At 37.7% G+C, this 26,440-nt stretch overlaps 1 protein-coding gene across 1 annotated transcript; it reads left to right on the top strand.

Annotated features, from left to right (window-relative positions):
* Window positions 1–1,014: 1,014 nt before the first annotated feature.
* Window positions 1,015–18,045, top strand: LOC103104385 (gasdermin-A-like). The gene is made up of 11 exons (XM_007488328.3): window positions 1,015–1,151; window positions 3,611–3,832; window positions 8,407–8,596; window positions 8,928–9,108; window positions 9,666–9,771; window positions 10,222–10,260; window positions 10,811–10,828; window positions 11,660–11,835; window positions 12,243–12,384; window positions 15,349–15,422; window positions 16,685–18,045. The coding sequence occupies exons 2-11, from the start codon at window positions 3,616–3,618 to the stop codon at window positions 16,922–16,924; spliced, it is 1,383 nt and encodes a 460-aa protein (XP_007488390.1). The 5' UTR covers window positions 1,015–1,151; window positions 3,611–3,615; the 3' UTR covers window positions 16,925–18,045.
* Window positions 18,046–26,440: the final 8,395 nt, after the last annotated feature.

The raw sequence follows: 26,440 nt of genomic DNA, 5'->3' as shown, positions 1-26,440 counted from the left end.
AAGGTTTACTAGTAATATAAAAACATAAACTTGAATTATGGCTATGGCTAAATCTAGAATTGTGAGAAGGAATAGGATGGCGAAGGTAAACCATCATATTATCTGTAAAAAGAAATCAAAATGAGTTCATTTTTGATGAAAGTTTATGAATTCAATTAGAATTCCTCCAAATTGGAAAATTCCTAACATTTGGACAATAATTGGACTCTCTCTAATTAACTTCTGAATTCTTTATGGTTGGAGCATACATCAGTTTATTGAAATGTTTGGATTATAAAACAGTAGATTATACCATAGCTTCTCCACATAGATAGGCACTAGAAAAGAAAATTGGAAAAAGAGCAAACTTTTTCTATATACTTCTCTCATTTTTTGCTATGTGGGAACACTGGTAACACCATCTCAGGTCTTGTTCTCCATGACATCTATAGAGTCAATGGCTCTCCTCAGTGTGTCTTTCCTGTCTTATCCTCATCCTTTCTCTACTTGCCTTAAACTATCAGTTCTTTGTTCAGAGGAGGAGAGGGTTGGAAAGAAGGAAAAAGAGATAAAAAGAGAAAAGGGAAAAGAGGAGTGGAGTGAGGGAAGGAGAGATGCAATGTAAATCTGCCTCTTCTTTAGAGAGGTTATATATGGCATATAAAATTGCATATACAGGCTAATATGTGTTAGAGTAGCGGGTAGTATTTACTTGACATCTACCACTACCCTAGATTGATAGTTGTTTTTTTTTCCAAAGTTGAATTTTTCTCTTCTATTTTTTTCCTTTATTTACAAAGGACTATTCTATCAGGAAGGGGAAATAGAATATATTGGAAAATGAAAGTTACATAAAAGAAAAATATTCCAACCACATTTTAAATGAATATTTTATTAAAAAACAAGGTGGTGATATAGAGAGCTAAATGACAAAACCTAGAGTCCATGATTACCAAATGCAGTCTTGCTATAACAGGAAATTCTTGCAGTACTAGATAAACTGGTTATATTGACACATAGAGGGGGTTACAAAAAGATGTTCTTCTTTATTCTACTTCACATTACTTTTCCAGAGATACCCGTGGCATCTGGCAACTTCTCTTCTGGCAAGGAACTTGGATCCCTGGGACCTTCACATAAGATCTCATCCTATCTATAGACTCAGTTTCCAGGTAAATAAAATGGTAACAACTGGACCTTAGGGGTTGGAATATAGTGAGAGAAGCAGAGGAGATTCAAGCACTGGGCTCCAAACCAGCCCATAAGATCTCTTTCTGGTAAGAGATGTAGAGCAAGTGAAGACTTGCTTTGTATTACATGGAATCATGCAAAACAAGGGTCTCTGAAATCGAGTAAATTGCATGTGGGAGTCAAGGGGTGAGAAATATAACCTTTGTTAGGATTGGAAAGACTTGGGATCTGTTCAAAGCATTTGATTGAGTGATAGTACTGAGTCCCACCAAGGACTCTCTCTCTCTCTCTCTCTCTCTCTCTCTCTCTCTCTCTCTCTCTCTCTCTCTCTCTCTCTCTCTCTCTCTCTCTCTCTCTCTCTCTCTCTCTCTCTCTCTCTCTCTCTCTCTCTCTCTCTCTCTCTCTCTCTCTCTCTCTCTCTCTCTCTCTCTCTCTCTCTCTCTCTCTCTCTCTCTCTCTCTCTCTCTCTCTCTCTCTCTCTCTCTCTCTCTCTCTCTCTCTCTCTCTCTCTCTCTCTCTCTTGTGAATTCAATGGAACCCTGATAATTACAATTCTCAGTATTCTCAACTGAAACTCACTCTCCCAGGTCTTAGCTTGGAGTCTTTCTGAGTTCAATAGCTAGAGCATCTGACTCTCTTCTCACAACTTTCTCCTATCTTTCTTCCAATTATTATTGGATCCCCCTTATGAGGTTTCCTCATATCCATCCTTTTCTCACTCCATTTACTTCTCCACATTCCTCTAGTTCATCAAATCTTAACAAGCTGCAGAGATTCTTGCCCATTTTTGGCACTGGTTGTCACTTCCTGACATGGCTGATTTGGGGTTCTTTTAAGCATAGCAGGGATATAGTAATTGTCTTCACAGGTTAGAAAGCCTATCACAGAGGAGAGGGATTAACCTTGTTTTGCTTGGCCTCAAAAGGGAAAATCAGGAGCAATGAGTGGAAGGTATAAGTAAATTTGAAATGAAGTAAATAAGGCAGATATAGGAAAATCTTACTAAAATTAGATCAAAATGACCATAAAATGGGCAGTTTGAGACATAATAATAATAATCCTGCCACAAATAATAGTAATGGCTAGCATTTATATAGTCCTTCAAGATTTGCAAAGTAGTGGGCAGCTGGGTATCTCAGTGGATCGAGAGAAAGACCTAGAGATGGGAGGTCCTAGGTTCAAACCTGGCCTTAGACACTTCCCAGCTGTGCGATCCTGGGCCAGTCACTTGACCCCTATTGCCTAACCCTTACCACTCTTTTGTCTTGGAACCTGGTTCCAAGAGAGAACGTAAGGGTTTAAAAAAAAAAAGATTTGCAAAGTATTTTATAAATATCTCATTTGACCCTCACAACAACCCTAAGAGGTACATTTTTCTATTGTTATCACCATTTTATATGAGGAAAATTAGGCAGAGATTGAGTGACAATTAGATAAGCGGGGTTAAGTTCACAGCTATAGGATTTATTTTGTTTGCAAAACTTTCCTTAAGTTTCCCATCACTGGAAAGCTTCAAGGAGGAGCTGAATGACAATTTTTCAGGAGTGTTGTGTAAGGGTTTCCTATTTAGTGGGTTAGACTAGACAACCCCGAAGATCCCTTTTATGAGCTTTATTATAAGGCAAGTCATACAAAGTCAATAAGACCACAGACAAACCCAGTTTGGTATGAGACGCTGAGCATTGGCAATAACTTGATTTTTATGATATGAGAAGAAGAATAAGTTAAAGAAGGTTCAGGAAATGTCATCAAAGAATAAAGAACAGTCCATTTCAGCTGAAAATAAACAGGAACAAATGAAGGGTGTAGCAAGGGGGTTTTCAAAAGGTGAAGAAAGGAGAGATTTGTAATTTTTTCACTATGTGGGAAGATTGAGGTGTGTCTAACACTAGAGTAAATCTAATATTGAATTGGATAAGAGTTTGTCTCCATCATGCTGTCATTTGTTTTGAAAGTGAGTTTTCACACTTCATAGAAAAGAGGACCTTGAGTCTTGGTGGGGCAAGGATTTTTCATTCTTGGTTGAGAATAGTAGTATGTGGTTAGGGATGAAAGAACAAGAGTAGAGAAAGAGAGGGCAGTTCCCAGTGATACGAACAAATGTCAAAGGCTAAAAATTTCTGATGACTATTTTATATGTATAAATTTATTCCTAATTCTATAAGTATATTATCTTCTTAGATGAGTATTTTATGATTAATGATTAATTTACAATTCATCCTAAATTTTAAAGTTGACTTAACTTTGCTATAATAATAGCTGACTACTTACTATAAAATCAGGACAATCAACAGTTTCAAAACAATAATCAAACTTATCAATCAATAATAGTTCCTAATTAATAATCAAATTTATCAAGGGAAAAGACACCAGAAAGGAGAGGATCTATACAATTATCTAATCTTGCCATTTGACTTTTTCTCATCTGCTCTCTTCCTAGAGAATATGTCCTCCATGTTTGAACGTGATGTCAAGAAGCTAGTCAAAGAGCTGGGGAAGGGGGATCTCATACCTGTCCAGAGTCTTCTCCAATCTACTCGTTTCCGCCCTTTCTGCCTGATTCGGAAGAAGGCAAAAAAATTTCCCTGGTTCTTTGAACCGACCTTTTTTGATACATATTTCTCCCTCATGGACATCTTAGAGCCAAGTTCCTCAGTCGCAGGTAAGCAGGTTTGAGGCAACTGAGCAAATGAGTTAGGGTAAACTGTTGGAAGAATCTTGAAGAGAGGTAAGCACACAGGGCAGTAAACTCAAGAGACATTCCCAATCACACTCATATACATCTTCTATACAATATGTCAACAAGCATTTATTTATCACCTACTTAGTACCATGCACTAAAAAATTCACTGGAGATAACACTAAATCAAACCTTTCCTACCCTCACATATTTACATTCTACTTAGGGAAATACATTCTGCAATGAGATCTGGGGGAAGAAACACTGACTTTGGAGTCAGGAGATATTAGTTAGAAAACCATCTTTTCTATTTATTATCTATATGACTCTGGACATGTCGCTTCATTTCTCTATACTTCTGTTTCTCCTTATTTCTGAAAACAGTTCCATCATTCATTTCACTTAGGATGAGTTTCATTCTCTGTAAAAGATTAAAGTTAATAATCCCAACAAAAAATTCTCTTCATTCTCTTTTTCTCTTTTCCCGCTTCTCCAGTCATCTTCTATCAATCCATCACTCAAGAGTCTCTTACAACTGACCCTTAAAATTTTTACTTCTGCTTATTTCATTTGCCTCTTAAAGCTATGACAGCTGTAGCAATAGCTTCTGTAGGAAGCTTTTGAAATAAGATTCCATAAAAGAATCAAAAACTTGAAAGTCAAAAGATCCTTAGAGATAAGCCAGTACAACATTCTCATGATATAGAGGAGGAAACTGACACCTCAGGAGGTTAAATAATTAATTCATGGTGGTCACCTAGGTTAAATGGTACAGCAAGAATTTGAAATAAATCACTTAAGTCCCAATCCCACACTCTATCCACTGGTAAAATAGGTCCTCTCTCCAAAGAGCTTTTTTCTTTACCACACATTTTCAGACTTAGGGTCCATAAAAAAAAAAAATTAAAGCTCAACATAATTTTTAAATTTTTGTCATTCAACCCTGCCATTTTACAGATGAGCAAATTGCGGTCCTGAGTTAATTTATCTTACTGATAGTTTATACAGTAACAAAAGTATGACTCAAATTCAGATACTCTAACTAAATGTTGTCACTGTGGCTTCAGATCCTAAAATATGTGTGTATAAATAAAATATCCACACATTAAAACTACATAAATAAATATACACACAGATACATACAAACTACATAAATATATGTCAAGGTTAAATTCAATTGCCACTAGATAATACTCTATGGAGTCTTGTTTTCAGTTTGTTTTTATGCAAAAATATTGTCTTCCCACCTAAACTGTGAACTCTTTGATTAAATATTAATTCATCTAGTAGGGACTCTATAAATGCTTACTAAATTTACCTGAACATACACATTCAGTCACATTCCATCCCCAGAGATTCTTTTTTATTTCATAGAGATTTCCTAACTAGGAATAGAGACTATCATAGAAGCAAAGTGAGAGTCACTTCTTCATGGACAGGAAATATGTTGCTTAGTTCTTTTGTGTTCCCAGGATACCTAGTTCTATGCAAGATACATGGTAAATGTTTAATAAATACTGGTCCAATTCACAAATTCATTTAAAAATATTAACTACCTATTCTGGACAAGACACAATAATTGCTGTTGCATTCTCTCCTCTCAGACCCTCATCACCTCTCACTTGAACTAACACAATAGGCCCCTATTGTTCTCCATGATTCCCCTGTCATACTCACACACATACACACACACACACACACTCACACTCACACACACTCACACTCACACACACACACTATAGGCTCTAATAGATCCATCTTTGCTACAATATCAAATATAAATTCTACTGTTGACATTTAAACACATTTTTAAACTGGTCCCTGCCTACCTTTTTCGTCTTCTGACACATCATTTCCTCTTTCTTCTTTGCTCAGATTTGTATCCTCAGCCCTTAGTAGAGAGCCCAGCACATAGAAAGTGCTTAATAAATGATTGTTTTCTTCCTTCCTTCCCTCCATGTCCTTTACATCCCAGCCATTGGGCCTCTTTGCTTCTCACACACCCTTCTCCATCTCTCCCCCAGATCACACACTTGAGCTATAGATGTCCCTCAGAGTTTTTCTTTTCTTCTCCCTCTTTTCTTCTCTCTCTATCACACATTTGTCACTCTCATTAGCTCCAATGACCTACCATTTCCAAGTTTCTTATAATAATGAAATCTAATAATATTTAACATGTATAGACCTATAAATAAAGTTATGATGGCTAGCATTGATAGACACTACTAACTTAGATTTTACAATTATTCTCTCCCTCATAACAATCCACAGAAATAAGTGCTGTTGTGATTCTCATTTTACAGATGAGCAAACTAAGACTAAGAAATGAAGTGACTTCCTCAGTGTCACATAGCCTCATGCTCTATGACAGTTGAAAGTCCTCAAGTCTACCTATCCTCACTCATACGCTCTGTTGACTTTTAATCTGTACAATAGACATCTTAAACTCAACATATCAAAAACTTAATTTATCTTTTCTCCTAAATCCTTGCTATATCCCATCTTTATTATTACTGTAGAGGACAACAACAGCCTCACAGACTTTCAGGCTCAAAACCTAGGAGTTGACTTGGCCTCCTCATTATTTCTCACCCCCATATCCAATAGGTTTCCAAGGCCTATTTATATGACCTTTGGAACATCTCCCAAATATGTCCCTTTCTCTACTATTACCCTGACATCACTCTGGTTTAGGCTTTCATCATTTCATGCTAAACAATTGCAATAGACTAGTTCCTTCCACATCTTTCTCCATTCCAATCCATCCTTCATTCACCCACCCAAGTGATTTTCTTAAAGCATAGGTCCAATCTTGTCACCCCCTACTCAATAAAACTCTAGTTGCTCCCTATTGCCTCCAGGATCAAAAACAAAATTCTTCATTTGGCATTCAAAGACCATCATAACCTAGTCCTCTCCTACCTTTCCAGTTTTCTTATACTTTCCTCCATGATACATACTCTTTAATAGAGTGATACTGGCCTCCTGACTGTTCCACAAAAATGAATCTTCAGCACTGGGCATTTTTTCTGGCTGGAAACATGTCCCCATGCCTGGAACATTCTTCCTCCCCAATTTCACCTACTGACTTCCAGTTTCTTTTAAGTTCCAACTAAAATTCTATCTTTTGATGGAAGTCTTTCCTAGCCTTTCTTAAATTCTATTTTTCTCTAATAATGTTGGGAAGATACACCCCTTATACTTGATTGGATTTTAATGATAGTAATAGGTTTAAGATAATATTGTAATTACTATAATTCTATTATAATCTTAATTACAATCAGTAAAATTCATGATTTTTATAAGGATTTCTAACTAAAGCATAAAAACTATTTCTAAGGAGGTTTCCAACCCCTCCCTAAGTTTGCACTTCCCTTTATCATAAGATTCTGATCATCTGAGTTTCCTGTCCCGATATGGTGCAAACTTCTACACCCTCCCCCTTTTAGAAATAGCGATAAGTAACATCCTTCCCCACCCCCCCAGATAAGATGAGTTTTGGGTAATGGTCATCACTATTTCTCTAAATAAAGGTATTCCTTGTGATTTAACCTTTAGACTAATATGGACTTTCCTAAATGAACTAAATAATCAGTTTTGTTGTTGGGTAACAGTTTCTAAGAAGGTCTATATGATGTTATGTCTTCTGAACCTTGTATGGAAATATTCATTTTATTACTGTACCAATATATAACCATATCTCTGCTGCCTTGCATTGCATATTGCTGAGGTCTAACATGTAAGGGACCGATTTTGTTGAGAGACATGGCCCTCTTCCAAAAAAATTTAATGTTCTACCTTGACTTGGAGAATTTGACATTTTGACTTTATTTACCCAAATAGTCTATATCAGTGTAGTGGATTTATTTTTCCCCACAATATTTTTCAAGTTTTCCTGTATATAGCTTATTTTTATATATTTATTTTACATATTAACTATCCCATTAGATTGTAAATTCCTTGAGGACAGGGATTGTCACCCAACTCCTGGATATATTTTCTTCAATCGAGTGACACTGTTTTCCTGACTGGTCCATGAATACAAATCGTCATCTCTCAGCCCTGCACATTTTTTCTAGCTGGTCCCCATGCTGAAATGTTCCCTCTCCTCAGTTCCACCTACTAACTTCCATGTCTTCCTTTAAGTCCATACTAAAATTCCATCATTTAATGGAAGTCTTCCCTAGCCTTTCTTAATTCTAGTGCCTTTCTTCTCTTTCTTTTTCTAACTAAATAGTTTTTTAAATATATTTGTTTTATATGTTATCTCTCCCATTAGATTATAAGTTCCTTGAGGCTAAGTTCCTTGTCTCCTTCTACATAGTCCTGATTTTTTTATTTCTCTCTAGGTTCTATTCCTTCATATTAGCTGTTGCCCATATCTTGGATTGATCTCTCTACCCCCCTTCTTTTTGAATGTAGCAAAAGCTGAATGATTGGTTGATTGAGAGGTTAATAGGAAAGTGGGTATGTATGTATGGCTCACCATGTTCATCCTAGAGGTTGCAACATATGTTCTCAGTGTGCTTGTGAATTGTTCTTTTTTTCTCCTCCAGAAGTGACATCAAGCAAACCCCTCCATTTCTATGAAACAGAATATAATGAGTTAAAGGGAGAGATGGATCTGAATGTGACCAATGAGGTGCAGGGGAAGGTGACAGGGGCTACCACATCATCCCACAATGTGGTTCTGAAGCTACAGATGCTCACTGTTGTCCCCCAAATCTGGGAGGACTTGATGGAGAGGTGAGGTCAGGTCAATGGAAATTAAAAAGGAAGAACATTAGAGATGGGAGGAAAAGGTTGGGGAGAAGATTTCAGACTAGGGTGACTTTTCTACACCACCACGTCTACCTCTGATTCCTGGGATTGAAATAGTGGAATAGGGCTTCTAAGAGAGGGGAAAATAGAAATATTGGACTATTTTTACCTTTAGCCTCTAGCAGGGCCATACCCCAGACTCATCCAAAATTAACCCAAATTCCCACAGCAGCACAGTGGGGTTGTGGCCCTATGAGGGCACTGGAACACTTCATCCAAGGCCCTCTTCTAACCTCTCACTTCATTTTCCTTTCAGAAAAGTGAAGTCAAAGCACTCCTTCCTTCAAGAGGTGCAAAATCGTGGGGAAAAACTGTATGTGGTGGCAGAGGCTATAGAGAACATGGAAGACACAATTCTGATGCACTCCAACAAAAAGGAAGGCTCAATACAGGCATCCTTGGGACAACTATTATCCCTCCTAGGCATTAACTTCAAGGTGAAGAATCTAAGCTAGGATGGATGGAGGGAAGTACAGAAAGTTCTACATAGCCAGTCTCTCTGAATGCTCACAAGTATCTAAACTGAGACCATAGTTTTGGGGATTCTATAGTGGTCCCTTTAAGGGTCCTACTTCCCACAAGTTCCTATAAATAGATGATTGCTTCAGTTCCTCATCTATAAAATGGAGAAACTGCCAAATGGGGCTACAAAGAGTCAGACATAAATGAAATAATAAATCTATTAACAAAAGAAATCTTCACACTTTAAATTAACCATTTAGGAAAGTTTCTAAACTTCATTTTAATCTCATTACCTTTTAAAATCTCTTTGCCACAGTATTAGACCCTTGCTGCTGTGTCAACCTAGAGAAAGAGCATGCCAACCTCTTTTTGATTCATGGTTTGACAAGTCATTAATTCACTCTTTCCACTTCATTTGTCAATGTTCTGAACTCTTAAGCCTTTCTCTCTTCTAAATGTGTTCACCTGAAACCTGTATTTTTGCTCCCAACTCCCCGAAATATACCATACCAGCTCTATTTTCTTTCCACAGAGCCAAACTCAAGGTCAAACAGATGGAAAAAAGGGAGTGAGTGTTAACCAGGGCTGCATCTTGGCTTTTCGGGCTCTGGAGCTGTTCATTCACAATGATAAATGGAGTAAGCAGAGGGAACTTGGGTTGGAAAGTATTTGTTCTAGGATAATAATAAAGGGGGAGGCACAACAGGGTCTGGCACCATTCCTTTTGTTTCCCTCTTCTCCCTACCCTATTGCCTTTCTAATGTGTGTCATGTGGCACCAATAGCTATTGCTATGGCAATGGCATAGCACAGATTATTTATTGTCTCCTTCCTGCAGGACCTAGAATCAGTCTTTGCCACCAACTGCTGTGATATGGTAAACATAGATAGAACAGTTTCTGTTCCTTGTGTCCTAGATAGGAGGGATGAGGCAGGTGATATCAAGCACCTAATAATTTAAACCTAATGGGAAAGAAGGAATAATTCCATAATTTTCCTCCAGGGGAACACATTATACAGAGTCTGACTTGAGACTCAGTGAGGAAAGAGAGTTGTAACTGGAATTAACCATTTTTCTTCTCTGTCCAGGAGTTACTTATATTCCTGAGATGCAAAGAAGGAGTCATGGTAAGTAGCAAAGCTGAAACAGACACTCCAAGGCAATATGGCCAAGAGGGATGAATGCTGAGCCTGCTCTAGAGAATTCAATCTCTTTATTCTACTAAAATGGGTTCAAAGGTCAACTCCATTCACCATTTTACAATAGCCTCCTGGGACTGGAAAGGGTAGGGAAAGGTCCTATGTAGATTTCCAATTTCTCCTCACCATCAAAGTCCCTTCCCTTGCTAGAATTAGGAGCTAATAACATAAACTTCTGCTAATGGCCCAAATGACCCAAGACCCCTTCCTGGTCCTTGCTTATCTCTTAAGTCCAAAAGGTTACATCCAACAACCCCTAGGCAACAGATTCTTTCACCATTCCATAGACCCTTGAGAATATCTATGAAGTGTTCAGAACTCCCTAATCACCAACAGAGAATTCTGAATCAGTCCACTAAAGAGCCTTCATTTATATGAGTATGTGTGGCTCAGGACTCAGCCCTCAGCTATAGACATATTGGACTTCATGACTCAGTTCCTTCTAATTCACTTGGGGATTTTTTTTCTCTTTTTCTAGTGGAAGAATTCTACATTGGTGAGTTGTTTTGATGATCTCTACTTTTTGATGGTGGAAGACATTAAAAGGTTCTCTTCACAGGGATACTATCTTTCTTTCCATATATTTGGATAAGAGCATGAGGAGTATTTTTCACCCTTGGTGTACTGGATATCTAACCTCCATACCCAGGCACAAACAATATCTGTAAAGCACACAGTATAGTGCCAAATATATAGAGGGCATTTCATAAATACTTCTATCCTCCCATCTCCTTTCCCCATACATTCATTAGGGACAAGGAGATAATTTCTCCTTGAAGAAGGTTTGAGTCCATTCCCAGATTAGGAGAGGTTGAAGATAGTTGCAGGTTCGATCTCTTTCCCTAAATATTTTATAATCCTGTTGGGGAATATTTGGAGTCTTAATGTGGGAGGGAAAATAGGAACCTGAAGACTAGAGAGAGAGGAAAGACATTCTCATCCTGAAAAGCATTTTATGAAAAGAGAAAGGGGCAGGAGGGTGGGGTGGAGGACAGTGAGTCCTAAAACCTTGCCCATAATTGGGAGGAAGATAATTATAATCTAATTGACAAATATTATTACTTAATATTAATAATAATACTTATATTATTCCTCTTAAAGGGAAACAGATCCATGACTGAGCTCTGGAAGGGCTAAAGGGAAAAGGAAAAGAATTTAAAGTAATTGAAGAAAAAATAAACCAAGTGGGAATGAGAACTGTGTTCAAGCTGGGAGGTATCTGGGATCTCGGCACAGAGGGGAGCCCAAGTGAAGAAACCAAGACTGTGTTTGAAGAATTGGAAAGGGGGCATTCCCAAAGTATAATTTTATTCTTCTATTTTTACAGATAGATTGACTGGGAAATATATCAGTGCTCCAAGAAATTTTGAGGAATTTCAGGAAATGATGATAAGGGAGCAAGAAGCTCTTTCCAAAGGGTCCAGAGAGCTCCAGGTCACACTACTCCACGTAATCCAAGATATACTAGGAAACAGAAAGGCTCTACAAGACCTGGAGGACATGGTGATAAAACAGGGGACTAATGCTTAAGACAGGGAGAATGTGGCTATGGATGGAAGAGGTTGAAGGGAAGAGAATAGAAGATAGTATGGGAATTGTAGGAAAAACTAGACAGGATGGATGACCCTTTGCCTCAGGACCCCTTATCTAAAAATGACAACACTATAAACAACTAGAAAAACATTAATTTCTCATGGGAAAGTTGAGATAGAATAATTAAAATGACAATCCTCTAAACAAGTGGAAAAGCTTTAATCAACATCCTTATCCAAAAACTTCAAAGGCTCACAAATAACTAGGGCACAGGGTAGAATAAAAATGGTAGACTGAGGGGACTGGACCGTAAAGTGTAAGAAAGGAATATCCAATATCTATTCCTCACTCTCTCCTTTGCTGCCTCTTTCCTGCAGCTGGATCAAGTGCCAGACATGAGAGAGAAGGGGCAATTGGAAGGCCCTGGGGTCTGCATCCTAAAACACCTACAAGACAACTCAGAAGATGCATCCAACCAACAGACAGAGAGCATCCTCTACTTCCTCGGTGCACTAATGAGTAAGGAATGGATAGGAAAGAAAGAAGAAATTAACAGTTTAAAGGAATCTCATGTTACCCACTGAATGCTAAGCCCCTAATTCTATTATGGAATTTAGCCTGAAGTTCTTTTAAACAAATATTGCTTTTCTTCTTAGCAACTACCCCATGTAAAATGAGGGGCTGGTATTAGGCACTTTCTGTCTACCATTCCATTTTTATCTGTCAATCAACAAGAATTTCTTAAGTACTATATTCTAAGTATTGTACATAAAAAGAGAAAAATGAAAGTCACTGGTATCAGGGAGCTTGTATCCTAATGTAAAAGATACTATGTACATATCCCAATCGGTAAGTCAACAAGCATTTATTAAGCACTTGTAATATGCTAGGCACAGGACCAATCACCAGAGGTAAAAGGAAAGGAAGACCTCCGTCCTTTCAAAGAGCTTTCAGTCTAATGGAATCAATAAGTCTATAAAAAGGTGATAGAAGGGTAGCTACGTGATTCATTGGTTTGAAAGCCAAGCCTAAGGAAGGAAGGTTCTTGGTTCAAATCTGGCTTCAGGCACTTCCTACTGTGGCACCCAGGGCAAATCACTTAACCGCCATTGCCTAGTCCTTGCCATTCTTCTGCTTTGGAACCAATACTTACTATTGGTTCTAAGGCAGAAGGTAAAGATTTTTTAAAATATAGATAGAAGCTAGGTTTGATTTAGGGAAATCTTTGGTGAGGAAACACACTCTACTAATGCAACTTGGTATTTTCTATGCAATTTAACTCTTAGAGTTGCCTAAATTCCCGAGAAGTTAAATAAAATGTCAAAGGAATCATGGTCAATATGTGACAAAGGTAGGACTTGAAGAGGCATTCCTGTTCCCAGTGCTGATTTTCCTTGCAATATGCCATTATGGCTTCATAAATAAAGAGTATATACAAAATGGATAAAAAGTACTTCAGAGTAGGAGTGCACTGATGGACCAGGAAATGCTTACTACAAAAAAAAGTTGACCCTTCAGCTGAATCTTGAAGAAAACAAGGAATTCCACCAGTCAGAAGTTAGGAGACCTGGCATTTCATTCCTGAATGACATGCATGGAAACTGAGGATGTAGACTATGAGGAACAGCTCCTCAGCCAGTACAACTGGATTATCAAATGCATAGAGTGAAATCATGTGAAATAAACCTGGAAAGAAATAACAGAGAGCCAGATTAAAGAGTTTTAAATTAAATTAACTTAGTTTCAGGTGATGAAGCTGATGTTGGTATGATGAGATCAATTTGCCAAAGAGAATATTGGAATGAAAAAGTATGAGCATTGTAGATCAAATAGGAGGCTATTAAAAATATACGAGAGATGATGAAGACTAAACAACGGGGTGGATGTGTGAATGGAAGAAAGGGTTCATATCCTGGAAAAATTGTGGGCATTGAAATAACGAGATTTGGTAATGGGTTATATATGTGGGGTAAGAGTTAGGAGTCAAAAATAACACCTCAGAATGCCAACTAGAATTTAAAGGAGGATAGGGGTACTCTTAACAGAAACAAGAAAATTTGGTAGAAGGGTGGGTTTGATGAGAAAGATAATGAGCTTTCTTTGGGATATGTTGAAATTCAAATGTCTATGGTATAACCATTTTGAAATATCTAATTGGAATTTCCTGTTGGGAAGCTGGAGGTTGGGTGAAAGACTAGGTCTGGATATATAAATGTGGATAGGGGGCAGCTAGTGGATTGAGAGTCAAGCCCAGAGACAGGAAGTCCTGTGTTCAAATCTAGCCTCAGATACTTCCTAACTGTGTGACCCTGGGCTACTCATTTAACCCCCATTGCCTGGCCCTTACCACTCATTTGCCTTGTAACCAATACAGAGTATACAAGGCAGAAGTTAAGGGTTCAAAAAAAAGATATGTGGATATCATAAGTGTAGAGATTGTTTTTAGAAATATGGGAACATATAAGGTGACCAAATGAGAAAGTATAGCATGAGAAAAGAGAAAATTGCTAAGTCAGAGCCTTTGGGTACCCCTACAGAGAGTGAGCATGACATGAATGATGAGTCATCATACTAGACAGAGAAGTAGAGTCACAAATACCCCAAAAACATAGGGTATCTTGGAAAAGAGATTAAGTAAAATGAGGATAAAGATTAGCCATTAGATTTAGTAAATAGGAGATTATTTGAAGAGAGTAATTCCACTTTTATTATAGCATTAGAACCCAGGTTTCAGACCTAAAGAAATAAATGGAGGTAGCTTATATAAATGGCTTTTCCCAAAAAGTTTATTGAGAAAAGGAGGGGAGCTATCAGATAATATTTAACAGAAATTATATAACTAGTACATTTATGCTTAGAACAAAAAGCCTTGGATTTTGGATATGACATTCTGGGAAGTTTTTATTTATGTCTTTTTTTGTATTTTCATTTTGTCCTCTAATTTGTGATAGGTCTGGCTACTGTTTCTTGCTAATTTATAATTCATACACGAAATGTTTGAGGCCAGATTTGAGCCTAGGACTTCCAAACTCTAGGCCTGGCTTTCGATCCACTAAGCCACATAGCTGCCCCCTGTTCCTACCTGGCACATTAGGTTCAGTATCAGGTCTGGAATTTGAACCTGAGTTCAAATCTGGCATCAGACTCTTTCCAGTTCTATATCCATGGGCAAGACACTTAACCCTGATTGCCTCAGTTTCCTCATCTGTAAAATAATATGGAGAAAGAAATTGCAAACCACTACTCTACCTTTGCCAGGAAACACCAAAGGAAGTCACAAAGAGTCAGACCTAACTGAAATGACTGAGCAAAGACTTCTTTATGATTGAAGGTTTAAGAGTTTCCTTGTTCAGTTTTCTAGGTCAATTGTTTGGATGGGGAGGACTTTCTTTTCTGCCTCGAATATGATGAGAGGGGTATATGGAGCTCTCTAGAGACTTTTCTCATTCTAAAATCCCATCATGTTCTCTGATCTCTTCCTAGTCCTGACTGACACTCAGCAAGAGCTGCTGGACCAGTCCCTGGAGAAGAGGATCCTGCCTCAGCAGCTGGAACTGGTGAGAAAACCCAGGGAGACCACAATCTTGGAGAGGGTGATGAGGAGTCAAGGGAGGGAGGTAGGGCAGGAGAAATGAATAAGACTCAGGGAAATTATGGCAGGTGGTGCTAATTTCAAATCTTCTTGAAAGCTCTGACATGAATCTCCCTTACCTTTCAGGATTTGGATTTCACTCCCACCTTAGAATTGATATTATTTACTACTCATGTGAACTTCAGCCTTGGTTTCATCTATATTTTTCAGCTATTGAACTAGATAACCTCTTAAGTCCTTTTCAATTTTATAATCCTTAATAACTTTAAGTGGCTCTAGCAAGAAGAACTTAAAACATTGGTAAAAGTCTTTAACCATCTCCAGGATATTGCCTTGAAAGGTCAAAATAGGGGTTTTTGGACTCCCTTTGAATTCCGTGTGCTTAGCTCACTGATTATAATATTTGTTCTCTTGAACTGAATTCACATAGTAGTGGTGGTTATAACAAAACATCAAATTTCAAAACAACAGGTTAAGTGATTTTTTACCAGTGGAGTTGTTTTTCAGTAAAATAAGTAATCCCTGTAAATGGTAAGCTTTCTGTTGCTACGAATATTTAAACAGAGAAGAAATGATCATATGCTAGCTATATTGTAGAAAAGACCTCAAGAGTAAAAAGTGGTCCTTTCCACTGAGGAGATAGAATGAAAATAGTACTAGACTCAGAAACAGAATTCTTCTGAGGTCATAAAGATTAAAGAATGTTAGGTTGGAAAAGATGGGCTTTAGTTGCAGTAAGAAACGTGGGATCAATGAACAAGTACCACAATTTCCCAATGACATCCAGGCCTATTTCAATCTTTACTCAATTTTTGTCCCAGAACCTGCAATGCCATTCCAATATTTTTAATCATAGACCAGACAGGCAAATTCAGGGGACATTCCATTAAGGTTTTATGATTGTTCTCATGATTTCATGGATTTGAATGGGTTTCATTCTTAAAATTTAGGGATGGAGGGAGATAATTTGCTTTTCTAAGACCAAACAAAGTAAAGGTGTTTGAACTTGTTGTAAGAATTCCTAATTATGCCAATGAATTCTGGCCCCAAAATGGTTCATAATACCTATGAAGAACCTCAAAGGCAAGGAAAATAAGTCCCTTGGGAGCCAGGTTGGAGGGTATGATTGGGAAGGACTTTGATAAAGAGAGTGCTATAGAATCTCCCCAACGGGCAGGATATCTACCCCAGGACCACCCCTCTGATCATTTTGGTTCTGTCCTCCAGGTTAAGAGTATCTTGAAAACAAACTTCCGAGAACCAGGAGAAAGTTCATTCTCTGTCCATCCAGAGCTTCTGTCTGAACTCAAAGATGAAGATCAGGCTATCACAATGAATCTGATGAAAGAGTGTGGCCTAAATCTTGAGTGTGCTGGATCTCAGACAAAATGGAATAGAGAGGCAGAAAGCTCTGTCTGTGCTCTGTATGTGGTCATCTCATTCCTGCAGCTGCTGACTCAAGCTTAACTCCCTGGCAGCAACTATTCATTCAGAATGCATGAAGAGGAAACAGAAAAGGTGAATCCTCTAAACCCTACTAGTATCATCTCTTTTTCTTTTGGGCCAGCCACATTCTACCTTATAAATATCCTTAATGGTGTATATATTTTCCCTTCTACAAGGTTGAAAATTCCTTGAAGAAAAGAGATCTGTTGCATCCCTTTCAGTACCTACTACATTGCCCTGCACAAAATAAATTTCCACTAAGCATTTAATTGCCGAATTTAACTAAAAAAGAAATAGTCTAAAATAGAACATTCTACCATAGCATAATATTCCAAGTGCAATACACAAATTAACTATTCTATAAGAGCCTAGGTAAAATCCACTCATTCATTCAACAAATATTGAAGGACAGCTGAAGGGTACAGTGGACATAGCATCAAGTCTGGAGTCATTAGGAAGTGGGTTCAAATTTGACCTCAGACACTTCCTACTTACATGACCACACATGGGTCATTTAATCCTGCTTTCCTAGCCCTTGGCCTTCTGTCTTTCATTTGTTACTAGAACAGAAAGTAAGGGTTAAAAAAAAACAAATATTGAGGACCTACTATGTGCTAGGAACTCTTCTATATTCTACAGGAGAATGGAGGGAGTAAAAAACTTAGACCTGATGATATACATACAAAATCAAAGATAATCCTTAACTTCAAGGCACTTACATTTTAATAGAATAAAAATGTATAAAGGGGAGCTGGAAATGCAGGTGAGGGGAGAAGAGAAGAAATGAAATTGTTATGGCAAAGAGGTGGCTACACAACTAGTAAATATCTGAGTTTGGTGAGTCTTCCTGATTCCAACATCAATACTCTATCCACTGAACCACTTAGGTGCCTGAGTGATTATCTGCATGTCATGTTTGTACTCATGTCCTCTTTAACTATTGTACTATCTATTCTTCTATTTTAAAAGTACTTTAAAAAATGTACTCTGCTTAACTAGCTATATATTAAACAAGATAACTGAATAATAATTAATTAATAATTAGGATTTGTCTGCCTAAACTTTGTACATGTCAACACAAAAAATTTTTAAATAAATGTGTATAATCATATTCTTCTTACTAAAAGTATTATTAATAATATTGAAGCTTTTATACAATTAATAAAATAAATTTTTATTTCTATTTATCTCATTTTATTTCTTTTTGCATGTGTTTTAGTATGTACATTTAACACAATCATATATGTACATAATTTATAAAGAAATATTAATATATTGTGGGTGCATGTTCAAACATTTAGTAGATAATAGTACACAAGCAAAAACATTTGGAGAGCTTTATCTAGAGCACTTATGCCACTTTGATCACCTTGTTCTAGAAATAATAGCTCAATAGACTCCAAACTTTTGATAGCAACATCTACCTATTTTACAAAAAAAGCCACACTCCTCACATACACTGCTTTCATAAAACACTGCTTTGGGGTATATCATATTCTATATAGCAAACTGACTCAAATGGTAGTGGAAACTGTGGATTATGTTAGTAACGTTACACTGACTGTTTTACAATTGCCATTTCAATATGAACTGGCTCTCTGGCAAGTCCTGGCACAAGTATATGTGCTCTTTATGACTGTGTTGCAGACTCTAACCCAAGTGAAGAAAATATTCAGATTCATGGTTCCCCTTAAGGCAGAAAAGATTATGGCTGTTGATACCAACTTAGAGGGCATGATTAAGGCTGTATTTGAACAACTAATTAAGGGAAAGGGGCTAGATCTAGATATGGGCAAGGACAATGGGCAATCAGAGAATGTACCTCAGGAAACTAAAGGTGGCAATGAAAATGAGAACTAGCCTGCAAATGACCCTGAGAAATTCTGTCCTTTGCAGGAAGTCATCAAGCTAACCAGTAATGCTGGTGTGATTCACTCAAAAGCCCACAATTCTCCACACAGGAACTTGAGTCCATAAAATACCATTTCCCAAAATTTGCAGACAATCCTTTTAAATCCCAAAAGCAGCTTAAACAGGCATTCAGGATCTTTGGTCCAGACTTTGAAGATATCAAATTCCTGTTGTCTGAACTGTTCAGCCCCCGTGAGCAGAGGCAATTTTTGGAGAAAACTAGATCTGACAGCAATCTGACTAGCTGGCCAACAGTAGAACTAAGAGGGGATATGAACTTTGCCAATCCAACTAGCATGTCCTACCTGAGAAGGTGCAGGGAGGACTTGTTTCAGGCAATTAAGCAATGCTGTTCTAGACCAAATGCATGGGCCAAATTTGAAAAGATCAGGCAGGTTAAAGGGGAACATCCTGCCACATTCATAGACCATCTGTCAGAAATGACAGAGGCAATCTTAGGACTAGAAGCCAATAATGAAGAGACAGCTGGACACATCCATAGACAATTTCTTAGGGGATGCACACCCAATTTGAGAACATTTTTCAAGAACTATTTCCCTAAGAATGACTCAGTTTCCCTAATAGAATTGAGAGAGACTTCAGGTTACCTGTTTGAAAACAATTCAGATCAAACCAAGTAAGTTCAAGATCTGAAAGATAAGTTAGAGAGTCCTGAAAATGATTTGAAACAAAATCTGAGCACAGTTAGGATTTACACAAAACCTACTCAAAAGATACCTAGTTACCAGGCAAGATAAGTGCAAAGAGAAACTAGGGAATGTTTCTCTTGTCAATGGAGAGGACACTTGATTAGAAACTGTTTTTTAAAAGAAGAAACATGAGAGTACTAACAGAGACAAACATAATACACAAACTAGGTACAAAAAATCCACTTGTTGTTCACACTGCAAATTAAAATCCTCACAGCAAGCTCCAGACTTGAGTGAAATGCAATTGGCTATAAAAACTGTAGCAAAGCCAAAGTATTCTGATGTGGTCAGAAGAGAGTTATGATGCCAGGCCCATAAGTTGTGTAGTGCGACACTTGGAGATGACAATGAGGCTGCAGTTGTAAATGATGGAATAAAGTTGGAAATAGTGTAAAATTGGTGCAAGAAAATGAATCTGTGAATGATAGTTGCAATAAAGCAATAAAAAGGCTGAGACAGATTAAAGAAAATGAGGTAGATATTGAGGAAATAACATCTCACATAGTAAATGAGATGAGAGACTTTGAAATGAGTTGTATAGTAAACACACAGGAAAAGTCTGTAAAGGAAATAAAATCACTCCTAGAGAACTTTTTCCAGTGTAGAGTGGATAATGGGATTGAATTATGCAAAAGAAAAAGTAAGAAAGAGTCACAAGGACTCAAGAAGTTAGTGACTGATACAAAGACCCATAATTTCAATACCCTAAAAGTTACTGTTGATAAAGTTAAGGCTCTAAAAACATTCACAGATGAAGTCCCACCAAGCTTAGTTAATTCTCCCAAGAGCTTTATGGCAGAGATATGCTTAGAAATAACATCTAGTTTTAATCCAGAAGCTAGTATTTTCCATCCAGCAATGAGTGTTCTAGATAAGGGAAAACTAACTGAAAATGAAGCTGAAATTACTTTTGGACAAAATAATTATCATATTCAAAGTAGTAGAGGTGACATTTCAGTTACATTTGAATATGGGGATGGAATGGCAGGCTTAGTAACAACCCAGGATTCAGTTAGTGCAGCATTCTGTGGGGCAAAGGGGTATCTGGCCAAAGCAAGAGCACTGGTTTCGGTTCATGTTCTATTGTAGTTGAGAATACAACCTATAATGTAGACTTCATTAGGAATGGATCTAAGAAAGAATTAACTGAGTTACATATGCACCTGGCAGAGAGTAGCAAGGACATGAACAATGAGTCAGTAGTTATGAACACCTTAGCTACTAAGCCAGAGACAGATATATGTTGTAGGGGGGACAACATGTTGTGGGACAGAATACAAACACACATCCTAATAATGACCCACGGGGAAATGTAGATGCACCAAACTTATTCCCAGAAGTAAATAATAACTTAGAGGGAAAGATTCCTATCTCTACACAGTCAACAGACAAGGGAAATAAACATAAACCTCAGACTAGTGGTAGAGTAGGATCTATGATTATTGACATTGTAGAAGATCTGCAGGAAGAAGCTAACCCCATACAGTCAAGTTTGCCAGTTCAAGATGTAAATCTAAAGCTTAGTGATGACAACCTTCATGAAACTGATTTGAGTAACACAGAAGCTAGTGACAAAGGCTTAGATCAAATTGCAAAGCCAGAGTTACCAACATCTGACTAAAGTTTACATGGCATTGAGCAAAATCCAAATAGTATAGTGATTGGATTCAGTGATTCATATTCCGACACTGAATCTGAAGGGATACCAGAAGGTGTGGTTATAATGAATGAAGATGATGTAGAACAAATGCCTTATCAGTATTATAAGCTTTATGAAGAGGTAGATGAAGAAGGGGATTTGTGGGACACAAGTGAAAAGATAGACTACCTAGATCCAGTGCAAACAAACACTTACCAAGACTCTGAGGAGGAATTATTCTTTGGGCACAGAACGAGTTGTCTACCATTAGAAGAAATTTATGAAAGCTTACGGGTTGATAATGAAGATAACAAGTTGAATTACATAGCTTGTGCAGATACAGATTTTGAATGGGATGGAGAATATCAAGAAACATATTAAGAACTGGAGGAGGAGATATAGATATACAGTTTCACTTCTATTCTCTAACTTCAAACATATGGCCAGTACCATTCAAGTTGTAACAGTGAAACCAAGATTGGTTGGAGTTCCATAGGATAACATTCTACACAAATCATTATGTGAATGAAGACTAGTCTTGGGGTAGCATATAGAATAAGTTATTCCAGCAAGAGAAGAACAAGTAATTCAACAGCAAGTACACTCTTAAACTTGTAGCAATATTTCATCTTCAATGAGTCGTACATGTCAACATCCCATATATATATATATATATATAGGCATGCACATCCTATATAGCAAAGTAAGATATTTCATGGATTGGGTAAGTATACAACGGGCATAGTTGCATGACAACAAAGACACACTGATGAAAATTTCTGTGTAAAATTCAAACATAAAGAAATTTCTTTTCTGCATGAGTTGGCACAGAAATATAAACGGATATTCATATGTAAATTTGCATAGATTCTATGTACACATGTAATTACTAAATTAACTAACAAGCTAACTTTTAGAGTAAGTTTATTAATATTCTAACTACTAATGATAATGATAGCCTTTTGAATTTGTTTAAGGCTTAGGAAGAAAAGACAGAAGTTCTGAAGTATAGAAGATATATTGCATTATGATTAAAGGTTAGCATTTGTTAGTGATAGGAAATTTTTTCTTAGTGACTAAGTAGACATTAGGGCAAGATATTTGCGTGTTCAATGTGTTATTGAAATTGTTGAGATGATTTGGAAATTGTTACTTGCTTTGTTATGGAAAACTTTGTTCATGTAATTTCCCTACCTAAACCATTTTCCTATAACCCATTCTTACCTTAGAATTTAGATAGATAGAACAGCTAAGGTGAGTTTAGGATTTTGTTATTGGGGGGGGGGGGTTAGAGTATATTTCAGATAGCAAAGGGTTAATAGATAGATAGATGAAATTATTGTTAAGGTAAGTATCATTGAAAAATGCAAGTTCCATTTTTTTCTAATAAAAGGGGAGATTGTGGTAGAGATATGAAGAGAGAGAGGTTTTGTAGGACAAGTCAAGATGCAAGAACCAAGGCTAGGGACCTGTCTGTCAATCAAGAAGAAGATTCTAAACAGAATGTGCCCAGGAGAGGCAGTTGAGGCTTATTGAAGGGGAAGAGGCTGAGATCTGATCCCTGTTAGCTTCTGTCCATGGGTGAAGGACCCTTGTAAGACTGCCTTGGCTTTGGGGCTCTCTGACCAAGGGAGAAATCTCTGTTCTCTCAGATTTGACTGACCAAGAGTTGGAGGAAAACCGGGCTCAAGGAGAGACTTTTCTTGGTGGCTGACTGAGGGGGAAGAAGCCCTGAACTAATTTTGTTAGTTCTGTCCCTGGCTGAAGGACCCTTGGGGATGGGGGTCTGTATTAAGCTGAGAGACCTTGATTGCTTTGTGAAGAAGAAAGATTTTAAACAGTTGTCTTTCATCCATCTCTCTGTCTTAGAGTCAGAGTTGTGACTGGACTATTTTCCCAAACCCTCAAATTCTCCCTCATTATAGATTAGGGACATCCTCATCCCTCTTTCCTCAGTTTCCTATCCTGTTTCCCAATAAATCCCCTGACTTCAAAAAGGAAAAGAAGAGTATCTTTATAGTTCCCTCGTGGGGAGGGAAGAAGCCAAAGGCTTCAAGAAGAACTGGGAGGTGAGGGGGGCCGGGAAGAGAGGGTTAAGGAGGGAGGGAGTGAAAGGGAGGAGGAGCTTAGGAAATACTGATCCACTAGCCACCAAATAGAGATCAGTAGGCAGACCCCAGAGCATTCCCCTTCAGTAGTATCACTGGGGCAGCATTCCCCTGTAACAGCATCTCTGTAGCAAGTGTCCCATACCAGCAGCTGCTCTCTAGCCAAGACAGAGTATATTCCAGTAGACAACAATAAGAAATAGTCACAACAGATTTACATTTCTATTTCAATGGGACCTGATCATGAGAACGGGCCTGCTATACACTCATGCTCTGAGTTCAAGAAGACATCTTTACCCCATGAATTGGAGTGGAAGGAATTCATCCTATTACTATTATTCAATGTTGTTATTATTGTTGTTATTTGTTCTTTGTTTTTGAAGAGAACTAATGCTATCACTGAGTGATGTCTTGGCTTGCTCATGAATTGCATTTAAGTGAGGCAGGTTAATAAATGCTTGTTTCCTTCATTACCTGAAAAATCTTTAGCCTCACTCTTCCAGAGTCATTGAAGTCCAGTGGCAAGATTAGAGTCAAAACAACTGGTGATGGCCTACTGGCATCTTCAATGTCTGACAAAACTGTAAGTCCTCTTCTAAGAGCCTGTTTTACCCACTTTGGTGGCCATTGGAATAAATAATTATCATTCCTATTCCACTGGGGAAGCCTCCATATGCATGGAGAAGATAAGATATCCTCATGACTTGCCAACAATTTTGAGTCCTCTTGGTTTCCCACAATGTGGTTTAATCCATCTGTTAAAATAGTTTTACCAAAGTTACTCCACCATCTGCATCTCTGATTGGCCAGCCTTAACTTCAGTCCAGGTCTGAGTCCTGATCACCTGTCACAGAGAGACTTTTGCCACCTCCTTCCAGAAGTCAGGACTCCAGGTTTCCATGGGATACTTTAGTGAAATGACTTACTGGCATCCTGACTTAATACATATGCATTTCACATACTGGTAAGAACTAGTCATTTCCTTCTCATTTGAGAATCTTTCTCAGACACTCCCTGAAGTCCTCCATTCAGACAGGACTTTGTCTTCCCCATTTCCTTAGTTATGGACCCCTTAGGAATGGCTTTACTTTCCAATCTACCTCAGGTAGAAAATGGGAAAAGGCCTCATTTCTACCTGAAATGATTTAGATCCGTGGTTTTCTCTCCAGATATCTTTTCTCTCAAAACAATTGGCCACTGGTTCTCTATTGCTTGGTCAAATATGGAGACACATATGTCAGGGAAATTTTTACTTTCCTAGAAATGTATATATGTATGTGTATATGCCAGCCATTAAATAGTTTCTTTCTCTTTCTGTCTCTCTCCTTCTGTCTTTTTCTCCTCCCCTCTGCCTGTAATTGTCTTTTTCTATTACATTTTCTTTCATGTTGGTATAAGATAATTAAACCTTTATGTCTCTCCCCAAAGAAAGATTCATTATGCAAGATTCAATGACTAAGATACTTTTTCCCTTTTTTGTTATATTAAAATATCCAGTTAACTCTCTCCCTCTCCTCCACCAATTAGAGAAGAAGAAGAAGAAGAAGAAGAAGAAGAAGAAGAAGAAGAAGAAGAAGAAGAAGAAGAAGAAGAAGAAGAAGAAGAAGAAGAAGAAGAAGAAGAAGAAGAAGAAGAAGAAGAAGAAGAAGAAGAAGAAGAAGAAGAAGAAGAAGAAGAAGAAGAAGAAGAAGAAGAAGAAGAAGAAGAAGAAGAAGAAGAAGAAGAAGAAGAAGAAGAAGAAGAAGAAGAAGAAGAAGAAGAAGAAGAAGAAGAAGAAGAAGAAGAAGAAGAAGAAGAAGAAGAAGAAGAAGAAGAAGAAGAAGAAGAAGAAGAAGAAGAAGAAGAAGAAGAAGAAGAAGAAGAAGAAGAAGAAGAAGAAGAAGAAGAAGAGGAAGAAGAAGAAGAAGCAGAAGAAACAGAAGAAGCAGAAGAAGCAGAAGAAGAAGAAGAAGAAGAAGAAGAAAGACAGTGATCCTTCTAGCTCTCTCTCTGACTGACTAGTTCACGCTTGTGACAGAATTGCCATTTCTCTCAATATCCTCCAATCTCTATAGAGAAGAGGGACATCCCACCCCTCTTGCCTCATCCTCTACGCTTGTCCTGTCTTCCTCAAATAAACCCTTACTTGAGAAAAGAAGAGAAAGGAGTATTTCCTCTGAAATCTCATAGTTCACACTGAGTGATTTGAAGGAGACTGAAGAAAGGGGGGAGGGGAAGCTGAAGGGCTTCTGAAGAGGGAGGAGGGGAGGCAAAACTTGATCCATTAGTCACCTAGTGTAAATGAAATATATACCCCTCAGAATCATCATCTATTACATTTTCTACATAGTAATTAATTACTTGTCCTGTACCTGATTTATATTATTGTACAATGAATACTTCTACTTTTCCTTAGTACAGACCGAGACACAAGCCACAGAACAAATCTCAGACAATTTTTCCATGAGTTGCTGAGCTAAAGACTTAAGTTAAAGAGGACACGAGAAAGAAGAGCTTATCCTCCCTAATTAGAATCAGGTCCCTTTCCAGGTATGACCCCAGTCCAAACCAAATGACTTGGTACAGAAAAAGGATTTAGCAAATGCTCTGGCTCCTTGGATCCAATAGCATTTCCTCAATGCTTCTTCAGGAGTCTAGAAAAGCAAAATAAGAACAGATTTCCCTATAAGGTTAGTTCTTTGAAAGACTCACTCTTGATGATGTGGCAGTCTAGAAGTGGGAATAATTTAGACTGCATCCAGAAAGGCCTGCTATCCACGATTCTAGACATGGTACTCCTGCTGTGCTCCATGGTCACTCAAAAGGCAGGGTTCAGATTTAGGTGCTTTATTATTTGCTACTTTTTTAATATGGCCAGCTCTTCCAAGAGTGAATAAATATGTGCTTAGCATTATGCATAGCCATTTACCCCCTCATGCCTGATCCTTACTTCTGAAGTGTAACACAGGTTTCTAAGAAAATTGTAATCTACTAGCCATAGAATTTGGGGAAAATTCACTGGGTTTGGGAAGAGTTCTGAAATAAAAGAACAAAAGGCTCTAAAAATTCTTCAGACAAGTACAAATAATGAAAATAGCAATAACAATAACTATGGTTTAGATATCACTTTAAGTTTTCAAAGCACATTTTACAAATATTATCTCATTTTGTCCTCACAATAACCCTACAA

Source organism: Monodelphis domestica, chromosome 3, assembly GCF_027887165.1.
Source record: "Monodelphis domestica isolate mMonDom1 chromosome 3, mMonDom1.pri, whole genome shotgun sequence".
Classification (NCBI taxonomy): domain Eukaryota; kingdom Metazoa; phylum Chordata; class Mammalia; order Didelphimorphia; family Didelphidae; genus Monodelphis; species Monodelphis domestica.
Note: the sequence above shows the minus strand (reverse complement) of the source record. Positions and strands in the feature narration are given on the sequence as shown.